This window comes from Pelmatolapia mariae, linkage group LG16_19 (assembly GCF_036321145.2).
Source record: "Pelmatolapia mariae isolate MD_Pm_ZW linkage group LG16_19, Pm_UMD_F_2, whole genome shotgun sequence".
In the NCBI taxonomy this organism is placed as follows: domain Eukaryota; kingdom Metazoa; phylum Chordata; class Actinopteri; order Cichliformes; family Cichlidae; genus Pelmatolapia; species Pelmatolapia mariae.
Window position 1 is genome coordinate 21,605,814 of NC_086241.1, and position 13,850 is coordinate 21,619,663.

Sequence of the window (13,850 nt, forward strand, 5' to 3'; positions counted from 1 at the left end):
ATCACTCGACAGAATTTATAGAGTTCATTTAAAATTACTGGTTTCCTGGCACGAATCTGGCTTTTAAGCATAGTCCACATATATGTAATAATTTTAAGGTCTTCTTAAGTATGTCTGTGAAGGTTCTCAGTCATCCAGGTCATCGTAGTCAAAGGAGTTTGCAAAGAAAAGCGTCTGGACTTCTTTAAGTTGCTTGAAGACGTTTCACCTCTCATCCGAGAAGCTTCTTCAGTTCTAGAACTGAAGAAGCTTCAGTTCTAGAACTGAAGAAGCTTCAGTTCTAGAACTGAAGAAGCTTCTCGGAAGAAGCTTCAGTTCTAGAACTGAAGAAGCTTCTCAGATGAGAGGTGAAACGTCTTCGAGCAACTTAAAGAAGTCCAGACGCTTTTCTTTGCAAACTCCTTTGACCGTCTTCTTAAGTAGTACACATACTAGTGTTAAAAAATGCCCCAGTAAAAGTAATGAAGCAACTTCTTTACTCAAGTGCAGGCTCTGAAGTGTACTCAAAGTAAGAAACTAAAAGTTAATTTCCACCAGCTATTTCTGTGCAAAGCTCAGTGAACATGTAATAATTAAATAATATTAGTATATAGGAAACAAACTTTATTTCAGTCTAAATTCAATTCTAACAAAGGCACTACACATGAATCAGTTAAGTAAAACATGAGCAGAGAAAAAATAAAAATAAAAAATAGCTCTATTTTCTGTTGCCTACATTGTGGAGGGTGATTTTGCCTCTGAACAGGAAAATGGGGAGAGGGAAGATGTTAAAGTGGCATTCAGCAGGTGGGAAACTCTAAAATCAGTTTTAGTAGCTTTAGTGACTCACAACTCAGAATAATTTCTATTGAGAGCTGCAGCAGATTTTCTTTGTGCACAGGCTGTGATCAGCTGACCTGTGCTGCTCTGAGGTTTACTGTGCTCACCTGAATCTCCAGAGGTTGATTCTGTTCATCTGGACGTAGCGTTTTCAGTGGGAGAAACATTTCGTCACTCATCCAAGTGACTTCTTCAGTCTCAGCTGACTGCAGGTTTTCCCAATCTTATAAACAGTACATTTGCATAATGACTGAAACTAGCACCACTGAAAAAGCAATGGGCTGGGAGGTCAGTTCCTTCATCATAATTATGCAAATTCTCATAATTTTCTAATTATGTAATTCTCTAACTATAAGGTTGGTATGAAGGTGGAATTCAGTGAATGGATCTAAGCAACATCAGCTTAACTTCAAATTCATCTCTGCTACACTTGATGTAATCTAACTCTGACCGTGAAACCACAGCTACTGTCCACCGGTTACACACAGTCCTTTACTGTGAATAACCACAGTACTGCAAACTAACCTGTTTATCCTGCACTAACCTGCAGAGTTTTCTCATGCAGTCTTTAAATAGCACAGTTAGTATACAACAGGTTGTTGTGCAGCACGTTTCAGTACATGAAAAAAAACATGTCACACGTAGAGACCCAATATCTGATTTTAAAACATGAGGACTTACATGTAAGCTAGGTCTCTGAAGTTAGGTCTCATTTTTTTTCTCTTCCTGTGAATTACAGCAGCTGGACCTTTAAGCTATCAACACACTGTGTGGCAAACTGTAGACACAGTTTGTGTGTTTAATTATGTTTGTTAAGCTGATAGAAACGCTGCATTTAAAATAACCTGCCACTTAAAAAGCATCACTCCCTTTATGTTCTTCTTGCTCCTCTTTTGTGGGGCTAGCTAGATGTCGAAGGCCTACAACTGCATCTTATGGACGGTGTTGTGCTAACTTTGCCTGTTTTGAAAATGTAAGGAATAGAAAGTACAGATATTTATTTAAAAATGCAGACAGTAAAAGTAAAAAGTTGCCCGGAAACAAAATTACTCAAGTAAACTACAGATACCTGAAAATTCTACAGGGCAGTTTGAAGGCCGTTCCAAGATCCATATCCATTTCAGATCCAGTGTGTTTGAGGTCACTGACCTGTTTTTTTTTTTTACCCAACCATGTCCCAAGTTTAAATTGTCTAGCTGCTGACTTCATGTACTTAATTATTCCATCCACTTTGTGCACCGTACCAGTACGACTGAGAGCAAAACAGCCCCACATCATGATGCTACAGTTTGAAACAAAGTTGGAAAGCCTCATTCATATTCCTTCAAACATACATCTTGTTATTGTAGCCAAGTAGCTCAATCTTTGCCTCATCTGACCATAAAACATTTCTCAAGAAGGCATTTCCATGTGGGCAGCTGCAAACTTCAGCTGAGCTTGAAGGTGCTGATTTTGGAGCAGGGGCTTCTTTCTTGGTCTCAGTTCGCGATTTTGTACAACTTGCTTCACAATGGACAGTGAATCTGGTGTTCCGGAATTTTCCAGTTTATGACAGGTTTGAGCCTCGGTGCTTCTTGGGTGGTTCCTAAACATAATAACCAATTCCCTCTCCTTTGGGAGTGACAGTTTGGCTCTTCCTCCAGACCTCAGCAAAGTGGTGACAAATCTGAAAAAATTGTACTTTCAGTTTTTTTAAATGGGTTAAAGTGGGTTAGTGTTATGCTTGTCATATGCTCATGCTACATGCTGATTGTCCTTTTTTTCTGTGAACTCACTGTAAAAAAATAAATTATTGTAATTGTTTATCTGGTACTTAATTACTTTGGTGTAGTATTAATTTTAATGGCAGGAGATTTTATCAATGAGAGAACCTGTAAAAAAAAAAATCTATTCACTCCTTCACATTTTCCAAACTTGTCCAGTGGACTGGAGTGCAGCCTTTGCTGGGCCGATTCTGGCCCCCGGGCCGCATGTTTGACACTGCTAGCATATAGTATATAGGCAGCTCTGAAAAAACATTTTGCTTCAGTTGATTAATCAGTAACAGAAAAATAAATAATTTACCTACTGAGAAATAATACCTTATTTGTCTTGGAAAGTTTTTGCTCTGGATTTATTTCCCCTCATTCTTTCAGTTTGTTTTATTGTTCACAACTAGATTTCGGCTTTACTCGAGTATCTTATACTTAATTTATTCTGACTCCTATTAAACTGTCAAACAGCACCAGCAGGAAAATGTTCACTAATAGAAGTAAATTGGTCATTCCTAGTATTTAGTGAAATTGTCATGAGAGAATCTAGTGCATTTTGTGTCAGTACTAGTCAATACGTTTTTCTAATGGCTTAAATTATCAACCCTCGTCTACCATATAACACAATTATATGTATCCAAAATATATATTTTTTTATAATAATCACTCTGATTTTTAATTAAACATGTTTTTCAGTTTTAGTTATCAATATGTTATAAAATTAAGACAATTTCCATTACTTATCCACAGCCTTATTTATAATATTCTATACCAACAACTATCGTTGCTATCAATACAAACCAGGATGTTTCAATTTTTAAAAAATAGGTTATATCCATGAACTGTCCCTCCTGTTACTCTTACAGAAGTCCTTCTGATCAGGTCAGTTAACTGTTCATCTAGTCATATGACTCACAGGAAGTAGTAAAATATTGTTGGAGGGAGTTTTGCAAGAGCCAGAGTAAGTATCAATCTTTGCTCAACCTTCCTCCCCGCCATATTTCAGAATGGTTCAGAGTTAGTAAAGTGCAAAATGCCCACTCTGTTGCATTTGTTTCCAGAATAAAGTGATCATATTTGATATTCTGATATGGTAGATACACTTGTTACGGCCCTAGCAGGGCCTCCTCCTGAAGGTGCCTGTGTGGGCGTGTCCTACAATCTCTTCTGCCTGAAGTGCCACCTTTCTCTTTTACACAGCTGACTCACATCAGTAAGTAAAGGTATTTAAGCCCAGGGAAAGGTGAGCTCTGGGCCAGAGTGTGTGTTTGTGTGGTTGCAGCTAGTGAGCTGTGTGCTTGTTGGGTGGTTGCAGCTAGTGAGCTGTGTGCTTGTTGGGTGGTTGCAGCTAGTGAGCTGTGTGCTTGTTGGGTGGTTGCAGCTAGTGAGCTGTTTTTGGTGAGTGCTTGCTCCTGCTCGGTAGAGAGGAGTGTGTTTGGTTATTAATCTCTTTTTGACTTACTTCTCAGTTTATTGACCAACGCTTGAGTTTTGTTTTGTTTCTTTAAATGGTGATAGCGGCTTGTCCGTCTCTTTTAGTTGAGTATTTGATAGAAACTTTAATAAATCTCTTTAATTTAACCCTTTTGCCTCCTTTTTCTGACCCGGACACATTTTGTTACTTCCCCTTCATCGCCTGGACCCTTTTAGGGGAATGTAACACACTTTAAAAAACAAAAAACAGCTTCTGTGTTACTGACGACCCGTGTCACTGTTTTGCACGGTAACCGGGTGGAAGCACAGTAATAATTATAGTGGTCAATTGACATGCTCTGCACATTGTTGTGTGCATTTTTAATTTACTGATATTACAACATGTAGGAATTTAATTAAATGTTCAGTACATTCAAATAGTATTCATAGTTTGGTATCTAAATCCTAATATTGTTGGACAGCGTAAAAGTGTAAATGAAAATAAAACATTCTGGCATGATGGCTGGGCTGTTACAATTCCCATTTCAGCTGGTTCAATTCAGTTTTATTAATATAGTCAAAAGGTGTCCAAATTAAGCTACTTTCACTTATTCCCTTGTCACAGCATGAGTTTTCCACTGGACACCCTTCCTGGCGTAACCCCAAGGAGGATTTGTGTCTCTGACTAGAACTGAACCAGATACCGTTGTGCTTGCCAAGTAATTGTGTAATTCACTACACTATAGAGCCACATTCAATAATACAGGTGTCCAAATAATTCTGTTTAAAATGTTGCAAAAGCCAGATGGTGCAAGTGGAAAAACATGTCGCATACCTTTCAATTGTACATTAAATGCCTAAAATGGTAACATGTAGATGAAATTTTAAAAAAACAGAATGCAGAGAATGCAATCGCAAACCCATATTTTATCTATTTTAATACAACATAGAAAACATTAAATATATCAGCTAATTTTAAATGAAATGGCAGCAACAGATCTCAAAAAGCGAGGATGGGAACAACAGAAAGTTGGAAAAGTAAGTAGTACTAAAAATAATCAGATGATAGAACATTTTTCCTGGAGGCAGCATGACAACTTCAAATTCAGCCGTGCCCCTTTTCATATAAGACTTGTTTGCAAGCAGCCTGTTAAAATAAATTTGCAGAATAAAGTCAGGGTCATTTTAACACTTATGTAAATATGAAAGTGACGGTACATTCAAAACACTAATTATGAACATGAGAATGTTGTGTAGCAGCGGCCAGCGTTACATGGAGAATTTGGACAAAATTAATTTAGCATTATTAATTTTATAGAACAATTCAGAATAAATGATTAAATCATGGAAATTAGTTTATTATTTGTCCCACAGCCTGCTTGTGCCACAGGATTCTTCCTGTTAAAACTTTTTTCTTGTGTTTTTTTCATAGGGGCTTATATGATTGTTGGGATTTTCTCTGTATTATTGTGTTGGGGAAACCTAAAGTTATCTGAGCATGAAAAAGTCACTTGGATGTTTGATGAAATATTTCTCCCACTGAAAACGCTACATCCAGGTGAACAGAATCAACTTTTTGTAGGAACTATTAGATTCTCTCACACATGAAATGACTAAAGCTAAACCTCAGTGGTTAGAGCTTTCAACCTCACACGTAAGAAAGGCTGAATACTTTAAGACTTCATCAGTCTGTAGGACTGCATCATCAAGGGCTGCATCTGAATGCCACAAAGCCTCTGACCGAGCACACTGTATTATAGCGAAGGTCACTTCTCCCTCCCTGCACAAGTGCCTCATATAGTAATTTCTTTTTCAAACAGCTTCAGCTTCAGCCAACACAAAAAGAGGTTAATTATTTGTTCAATTACATTCATTTGCTTTTTATGTTGGGTGTGCTAGCTGCTGGATAATGCTTGTTATAAAATTTTCAATACAACACTGCATCCTGCAGGTCAAACTGAGCACAACAGCAGCTGCTGACAGACAATGTCGCTTTCCAGGAAGGTCAAAATCCCAAATCCATCCAGTTTTGTAAGTTAATAATACTGAAACACTTGAGAGAAACACTTGAAGTTTTTTGTTGTTTTCTGTTGTTTTGTTTACATCTGTCCATCTGTCTGTATGTTAAATTGAATATAAGCTCTTTTTCATGTGTATTCCCTGCTTATCACTTTCAGCTCTAGTTTCTAGGTTTAATCAAAAGCGAAACAGATCAGTGATTGGAGCAGAGGTAACATGTGACTTGTAGCTGCTAATTTATTACCTGGAAGAGTCAACTTCTCTACACCTGGGAGTTCACCGTGAAGGTTAGGCGGGCTCTCGCTCTTGGACTGAAAGCATAAACTTTCAATTTTTTTAAGTTTTTCTGGATTTTTTAAAATTCTCTTTTATAATCGACGATGGACAGGCAGCTTGTATGGGGAAAGCTGTTTCTGATACTCACAGGTATGCTTTATGCTTTATGTTTTTTCTCTTCTGTGAAAACCATTGCCACACCTTTATGGTATTATCGCCTGTGTTAATCATTAACCCAACTTCTTGCTACTCACCTGGAACAGGATATCATTTTACTCAAAGGAGACATTCAGATTTTTCTTTTTGACAGCTGCCTTGAAATAAACGTAAAAGTTTGAGTTGGTCATATTCATGAAACTAGTTTTTAAAGTGATCATTAAAGAAGCACAAGAAACTAAATGACACTGGTCATTCCTTTTTATTCCAGTGCTGTCCTGCTGCAAGAGTTTGCAGGTGTCCATTCCAAAAAATGAATATGAGGCTGAAAAAGGAGGCAGTGTTGACTTGACCTGCTCCTGGGTCCCTGCAAATCCCTCATTGACCGACTATATACTCCGATGGGATGTCTTCCCAGAAATTACTGGAGACCCAGTGGTAAGAAGTGAAATTGCTGCACTAAATACTAAATATATGTTTATGTAGACCCTTACTGATTTTACTCAAGATTTTGGGCTGTTTTGGGATTATAGTATTAATATATAATATAACATAGAATATAGTATAGTCTTAAATATGCTATAGTCTTAAAACAGACAGTTACAGTTTAATAAAATAGAATTTCTACGAAAAAAAGTGTGTTCTACACTTTACTTGAATGTAACATGGTTCATTCCTACTCATATTGTAATGATCTTTGTCCCAGTGGATAATGAACAGGTGAATGACTCATGTATGGTTTCATGTGTATAAACTACTCCTTCACCTATCAGATAACCCAGAAACAGGATAAAGTCTACATACAGTTTTTATTTGCCCAAGCTGGTAGTTCCTAGTTCCAGGTTGTTCCTAAAACAGTGCGTTTTACCTGTATAAAATAAAATCATACATGTGCCTCATTTGCATGCCGTAAAGGGCTTTACGGGCTGTTCTGCATGTAACCCACTGTATCTTGTAATATTTACAAATATTACTTCCATAATTAAACTAAGCAGATATCTTATGCTTGTTTTTATTTTTTTCAAGAAACCTGTGGCTACTGCATGGTATGGCAAACCAGTTGAAATTTCCCCAGCTTATGAAGGCAGAGCATCCTTGGACGTTGACCCTAACACTCGAGTGAGCACACTGCATTTAACACAGCTCACCATGCAGGAAAACCGCCATTTCCAGTGCAGTGTCCTTATATATGGTGATGATGATGGAACAACAGTTGTCACCACCTCCCTTTTGGTCCTGGGTGAGAATTAGCAAACTGATTGATTACCCTTTTACACTCCAAAATATAATCTCAGAAATTATGTAAAATCAAAACTGTTGTTTATGATAACTGTTTTTATGTTGTAGTCCGTCCCTCTCCACCAATCTGCAAGCTTCAGGGAAGTGCAGAATATTTTCAAAATGTTACACTCACCTGTTTGTCTGAGGAGGCATCCCCAGAACCCACCTACGACTGGAAGAGCTTTGGTGTCGACAACATTCCCAGACAATTTCCACCTAAAGCAACTCAAAGTATGCTTTTCTACTAGCAATATTTCACTTTCAAGTGCACACCTGTAGGGCTGCTCCAGGGTTGTTTTTTCTTCTTCTTTTTGTCTGTGTAAATACAGCGGGTTGGAAAAAGGGCTAATGATGTCACAACATCCCTGGGCACTGTTTCAGCTAATCTTTGTCATTATGTTTCAGAGGATGGAGTCCTATCTCTCTTCAATATAACAAGGGAGACATCTGGGTACTATATTTGTACATCACAAAATCGAATTGGTTCTGCCAGTTGCAACTTTACTTTGGCTGTGATGCCTGGTGAGCGTTCCAACTTCTTTTCATTCAGTTCTACAGGTTTCTTAAATTCCACCTCTCTTCATTTACACAACAACAGCTGAGTGTTTCGGAGCAATGTTTCTTACAAACTCATTATAGATAACAAGATGACATCTTAGTTGCAAATGTAGTATTTGCCTTCTAAATATGGGAGTGTGGGGGCTGGGGATGATTACATTTTTGGTTATTATCTCAAAATTCAGATACATCTAATTCGAATAGAAATAAGTAAATCAGAATTTCACTATACCTAATTTGAATTTTGAGTTAGTTGAAATTTGGAGATACTAACGTGAAATGCTGAAAAACGGTGCGCTTTAAGCCTGCATTCTTTTTAATGGTCGCCAGGGGGCAATAGCTTTGGTTAATAAAAGTCTTCAGGTCCTATAGAAGTCTATGAGAAAGCAGCTTTTCACTTGACCTCTGTAAACACTTTCCTGATGTGTTTATGGTCTCGGTCACTCATTTTGGATCATACTAAAAAAAACATTGAGCCCATTTTGTAAACTTTGTCCAGTCTTAGTTACAAAGAGTCTTAGTTTTGTTTGGGGTATGTTCATTGGCTAACAATTTGTGGTTGACAAGCCATCGTAGTGAGCGCAGAGTTTTCATTACATTACAAAAAGAAGCAGCTTGTCTGAGGACTGCTGCCGTATTGACATATTGGTCATCAATTTATTATTTTACCATGACCATGTGATTTAAATTGCCTGACATAATATTTGAAATAATAGCAACTGAAATCCATCTTCTTCAAAACATAACTTGACAATCAGAAAGCTCTAAGTGATGCTTTAAACCATCAATGAAAGGTTTAACCCTGACCTAACTATATTAACGTACTTTTTTCTCCAGCCAGCATGAAAATTGGATCCACAGCAGCTATAATAGGAGGAGTCCTCGCAGGGCTCCTGGTGGTGGGGATTCTCATCTTCTGTCTTTGTCGGAGAAGGAGCAAGAAGAATAAATATCCTGAGGGGTACGTACTGTATGTTGTGGATTTTTCTGTTGTTGTAAGTTGTTTTAAACAATTTTTAATTAAAACAATTATTGAAAGTATCTCAGTCAGCTCCTTCATGTGTTTGTCTCCTAGTTCCCCTGAAGAAATGAGGTATTACGACCAAGATGCTGCTGAAGGTGAAGAACCATACTCGGACGACAAGTCAAACAGCGAGAAAAAACAGGCCAGCCAGAATGAGGATAATGATGTGGCACCTCAAAAAATTACCAGAGTCGAAGAAGTTGTGCAGAAGTTTGCAGATGATCAGTACAGTTACAATAGCAGCAAAGAAAGGTATGAAGGCAAGGGCAGTGATATAGACTCTCACCGGTACCAGGACGACCAGCGTGACCATTATGGTGGTAACCGGGATCGTCTTGATGATCAACACGTACGTTACGGTGGTAGTAGAGATCGCCTTGATGATCAGCGCGATCGTTACGGTGGTAGTCGAGATCGCCTTGATGATCAGCGTGATCGTTACGGTGGTAGTAGAGATCGCCTTGATGATCAGCGCGATCGTTACGGTGGTAGCCGGGATCGCCTTGATGATCACCGCGAACGTTACGGTGGTAGTCGAGATCGCCTTGATGATCAGCGCGATCGTTACGGTGGTAGCCGGGATCGCCTGGATGATCAACGTGAACGCTACGGTGGAAGTCGTGATCGCCTTGATGATCGCCGTGACTATTATCGCGGTAGCCGAGATCGCCTTGACGATTACAGTCGAGATGACCGCGGTGATCGCTATAGTGGTAGCCGAGATCGACTTGATTACAGTGACAGAAACCAGTAAAAATCTTTTACTGCTTAAGTGAAACAGCAAAATGAATTAATGTCTTTTGCCTTGTCTTCCTCCCCTCAGCCCCAGCTGGTTTCTTCCTATTAAAAGGGAGTTTTTCCTTCCCACTGTCGCCAAAGTCCTTTTTCATAGGGGGTGATCTGATTGTTGGATTTTCTCTGTATTATTATAAGGTCTTTACCCTACAATGTTAAGCGCCTTGGGACGACTGTTGTTGTGATTTGGCACTATTTAAATAAAAGAAAACTGAATTAAATTAAATTGAATGCATCATGAGAAAATAGAAATAGCAACCTGGAAGGCTCATGGCCAGACCACTGTAGCTTTATGGTGGCCCCTAGAGACAAAGCAGGTACAAACTCCAAAGCACGTACAAATTCCGAAAAATGTTGAAACTCCAAAGCATGTACAAACTCCAAAACAAATGCAAACTCCAAAACACAACAGAAGTGCTCCAGGACGCTAGGGGCAGTGTTGAGCTTCTCTCTGAGCAAAGCACACTGACTGTTCGCTAAAGTCAGATTTGACTCCAACATAAACCAAGCGTTCATAGTAATTAAAAACAAATCAAACAAACAACAGTTTGCACACTACCTTTCTTATAAAGCATGGTGGTTCTATCCTTGCAGGTGTTTTCCGCCGGTATCCAACTCCATGTGTTTGCGACAAACTTGCCGTTTATTTTGCAAATCGAGCTCAACACTGCCCCTAGCCTCCTGGAGCACTTCCGTTGTGCTTAGGAGTTTGCATTTGTTTGGGAGTTTTTACGTGCTTCGGAGTTTGTACGTGCTTTGGAGTTTTATACGTGCTTTGTCTCTAGGGGCCACCGTAGGTAGCTGAGCTAACTCAAGTCATTAAATTGAATTTTGATTACTACAAAACTGCGCAAAAGTCTTGAGTCACCCCTTGTTCTCCCCCTGAAGGGAGAGAGTATGCAATCGAGTTCACTTGTCTGTTTGTCTCCTTGTTAGCAGTCCATTGCCAAAGTTGTCAAGATATAATCTTTTTTTATGGATCATCTTCAAACGTCACAACAATATACTAGGCCAACAAAAAGCACCTAACTCACAGATTAAACCAAAGGGAAAATTATAAATGGATTGTTTAACGCCTTTCTACTCATCTGAGCAAGTGCTTTTTTACTACAAGTTTCATTAACACACATTCATGAATGTTAGAAACAGCGGTTTCTAACATTCACCGACATTCAAATTCCAGTAGATACATCAGGGGCAACTGAAAGAGTCAGGAAGAGTCAGGTATCGATCCATTGTCCTTCTAATCAGTAGATAACTAATTCCATCATCTGAGCCACAGCCGCCCCAGTGTGTTGGCTGCAGTCAAAGAACCAATTTGAAATTGCATCTGTACTAACTGGAACCTCAGACCCTATTGCTAACTCTGTGACCGAACAAATTTCAGTAAGTTTGTTTTACACAACTTTGCTGTAATACACCATCACATGATCAGATGTCTTGAAGGACATTGATTTGCTGTGAACATGGCATATATAACTAATGTATTAGTGTTAATTTTTACAAAAAGTTTGATTAATCCTTGAATCCCATGTTCAAATTTATCATAAATGTTAGTTTGTTGTTATTGATACATTTACTGCAATTGTTGGTCAGTTCGTGCATTTTTTACTTTCTTTTCACAATGCAAAATGTGTTCTTTTTGTATTTTTGAGTTCAGCTCCTTTTTATGCTTGAGATGAAAGTGTATGCTGTTAGCTATTTTTCTAGCAAAAATGACTAATTTGTTGTTTCTTCTTGTTCATTATTTTAAACTTAAAAGGCTGTTTTATGGTGTTATATGAAACCAAAAAATTGTGATTCGACTATGTTTTGCTCAACTCTTGTATTGTGTCAGAAAATAAAATCATTAGCAAACAATATACTGTGGGATGGCTTTTTTTGTTCACAAATTGAGCTTGTGCATCTTAATATTACATGTGAATATGCAACGCTAAATTAAAATCAAGTGTACATAGAAAACATTGATATTGTGTGCTTCCTTATTGCATATGTTCGGCCCTGCCGAGTAGTTGGTTAAAAAAAGGTTTATTTCTCAAGGCTTTGCGTGTACACATAATAGCTCATAGGTATAAAAGCTATTTTAAACCAAAGCAAAAATACTGACCAGGTCTTTCAGCTACAGCATTCTGTGATGCTGGAGATGAATGTGACTCTCTAGACCCTATTGTACTGACACGTTCAAAGTTGAGTCATTTTATTGCTTCATCTGCCTTTGTTGGGCTAAAGAAACCACGTGATTTGTATGGTGGGTCTAACAGTGTTGCCAGCAACATAATTCTCATTCTTTGGATTTTGTGGAGCTTTTTCTTAAGGAGCCTAGTGTTTTCAGTGGGAGAAACGTTTTGGCACTCATCTAAGTGACTTCTTCAGTCTCAGCTGACTGAGGGTTTCCCCAACCTTACAAACAGTACCTTTGCACAATGACGAAAACTAGCAAACCGATGGACAATTGACTGTGAGGTCAGTTCCTTGATCATTAACATGCCAGTTGTCATGACCATTGATCGGTGGCCATTGATCAATGACGACTGATCTATGGCGATGAGTACCATTCACAGAGAGCTGGGGAATGGCTGCAATCACAGCATTGTAAGATGGGAAAGATGCACCCTTAGGCCCCCTCCTCGATTCAGAGATGGTCGTTCCCTGTACTGTTAATGGCCTCCTTGACTCCCTGTTCAAACCATTGTTCCTCACTGTCCAGGATGTGCATATCCTCATCATGAAGGCATGGCCACTTGCCGTTAGGTGTAAACAGACTGTGGAGTCCTGGCCTCACAGTTACATCTTTTGCGTTGTGGCACCCACTTAACCAGAGGTTGTTTGGTTTCACCGATGTATAAATCATAGCAATCCTCCTGGCACTTAACATGTACAGTCATTATGCAAATGTACTCTTTATAGGTTATGGAAGCCTACAGTCAGCTGGGAGTGAAGAAGTCTCTTGGATGAGTGACGAAACGTTTCTCCTGCTGAAAACGCAACATCCAGATGAACAGAATCAACTTTTTGTGATTATTTCTGTCCTGGATGCATTTGCATTTTGCCGTCATCTGCCGTGATCAGTATTTTGATCAATAAATAAACAAATAAATTAATAAACAATATCCATATCTCCCCTCCAGAAATGTTGCAGACCACACCGTTTTCCTTCATCGGCACACAAACTGAAATCAGGTGAATGTTGTGGAAGTTTGCAGGAAGAAGAAGAAACATATAGGTTTGATGTTTTTTTCTTTCTATCCAGATAGTGTTCAGAAAACTAAAGAACTTTTGAAATGGAAAAAAGACATAATGGTAACTGTAATGTAATTACTTTATTTAGTACAATAACAGTTACAATATTGCATTACTGAAAAATGTAACGCGATTACAGTAATGTGATTAACACCCAGTACTGTGCACTAAAAGTAGTTCTTCAACTTGCTTTGGTAAATTCTAATCAACATGATTAAGCCTTTGCTTTAGGTTTGATAACTTAAGCATTCAAAAACTGTCAATTTGATGTCAAATCTGACGTTAAATAGGTGATACAAATGAGTAGGTTGCTTTTGCAAGTACGATTGTAATGTGTATATAATTGAACTGAGATTTACTAAGGTGAAAAAGGTTGAATATGTTTGCAAGCAGCATATTCCATTAATCTTAACTGTAGGGCACTGTATGTATTATGATTGGGGCTGAGCCACCCTAAAAGTTTGAGCCTAGAATCGCCCCTGCAGACCCCTCTAATCAACCCGATGCAGGAGCCAAAA

At 38.5% G+C, this 13,850-nt stretch overlaps 1 protein-coding gene across 1 annotated transcript; it reads left to right on the forward strand.

Annotated features, from left to right (window-relative positions):
* Positions 1 to 6,382: 6,382 nt before the first annotated feature.
* LOC134644477 (cell surface A33 antigen-like) lies at positions 6,383 to 10,051 on the forward strand. The gene is made up of 7 exons (XM_063497560.1): positions 6,383 to 6,428; positions 6,706 to 6,869; positions 7,461 to 7,674; positions 7,782 to 7,946; positions 8,121 to 8,237; positions 9,111 to 9,234; positions 9,349 to 10,051. Exons 1-7 carry the CDS (start codon positions 6,383 to 6,385, stop codon positions 10,049 to 10,051), a joined length of 1,533 nt encoding a protein of 510 aa, XP_063353630.1.
* The last annotated feature ends 3,799 nt before the right edge of the window (positions 10,052 to 13,850 follow it).

Bases quoted from the DNA above. Each gene is read 5' to 3' on its own strand.
- LOC134644477 (XM_063497560.1), top strand. From the start codon at position 6,383: ATGGACAGGCAGCTTGTATGGGGAAAGCTGTTTCTGATACTCACAG. The intron at 6,429-6,705 runs GTATGCTTTATG...TTTTTATTCCAG, and splicing joins GCTGTTTCTGATACTCACAG to TGCTGTCCTGCTGCAAGAGT. The intron at 8,238-9,110 runs GTGAGCGTTCCA...TTTTTTCTCCAG, and splicing joins TACTTTGGCTGTGATGCCTG to CCAGCATGAAAATTGGATCC.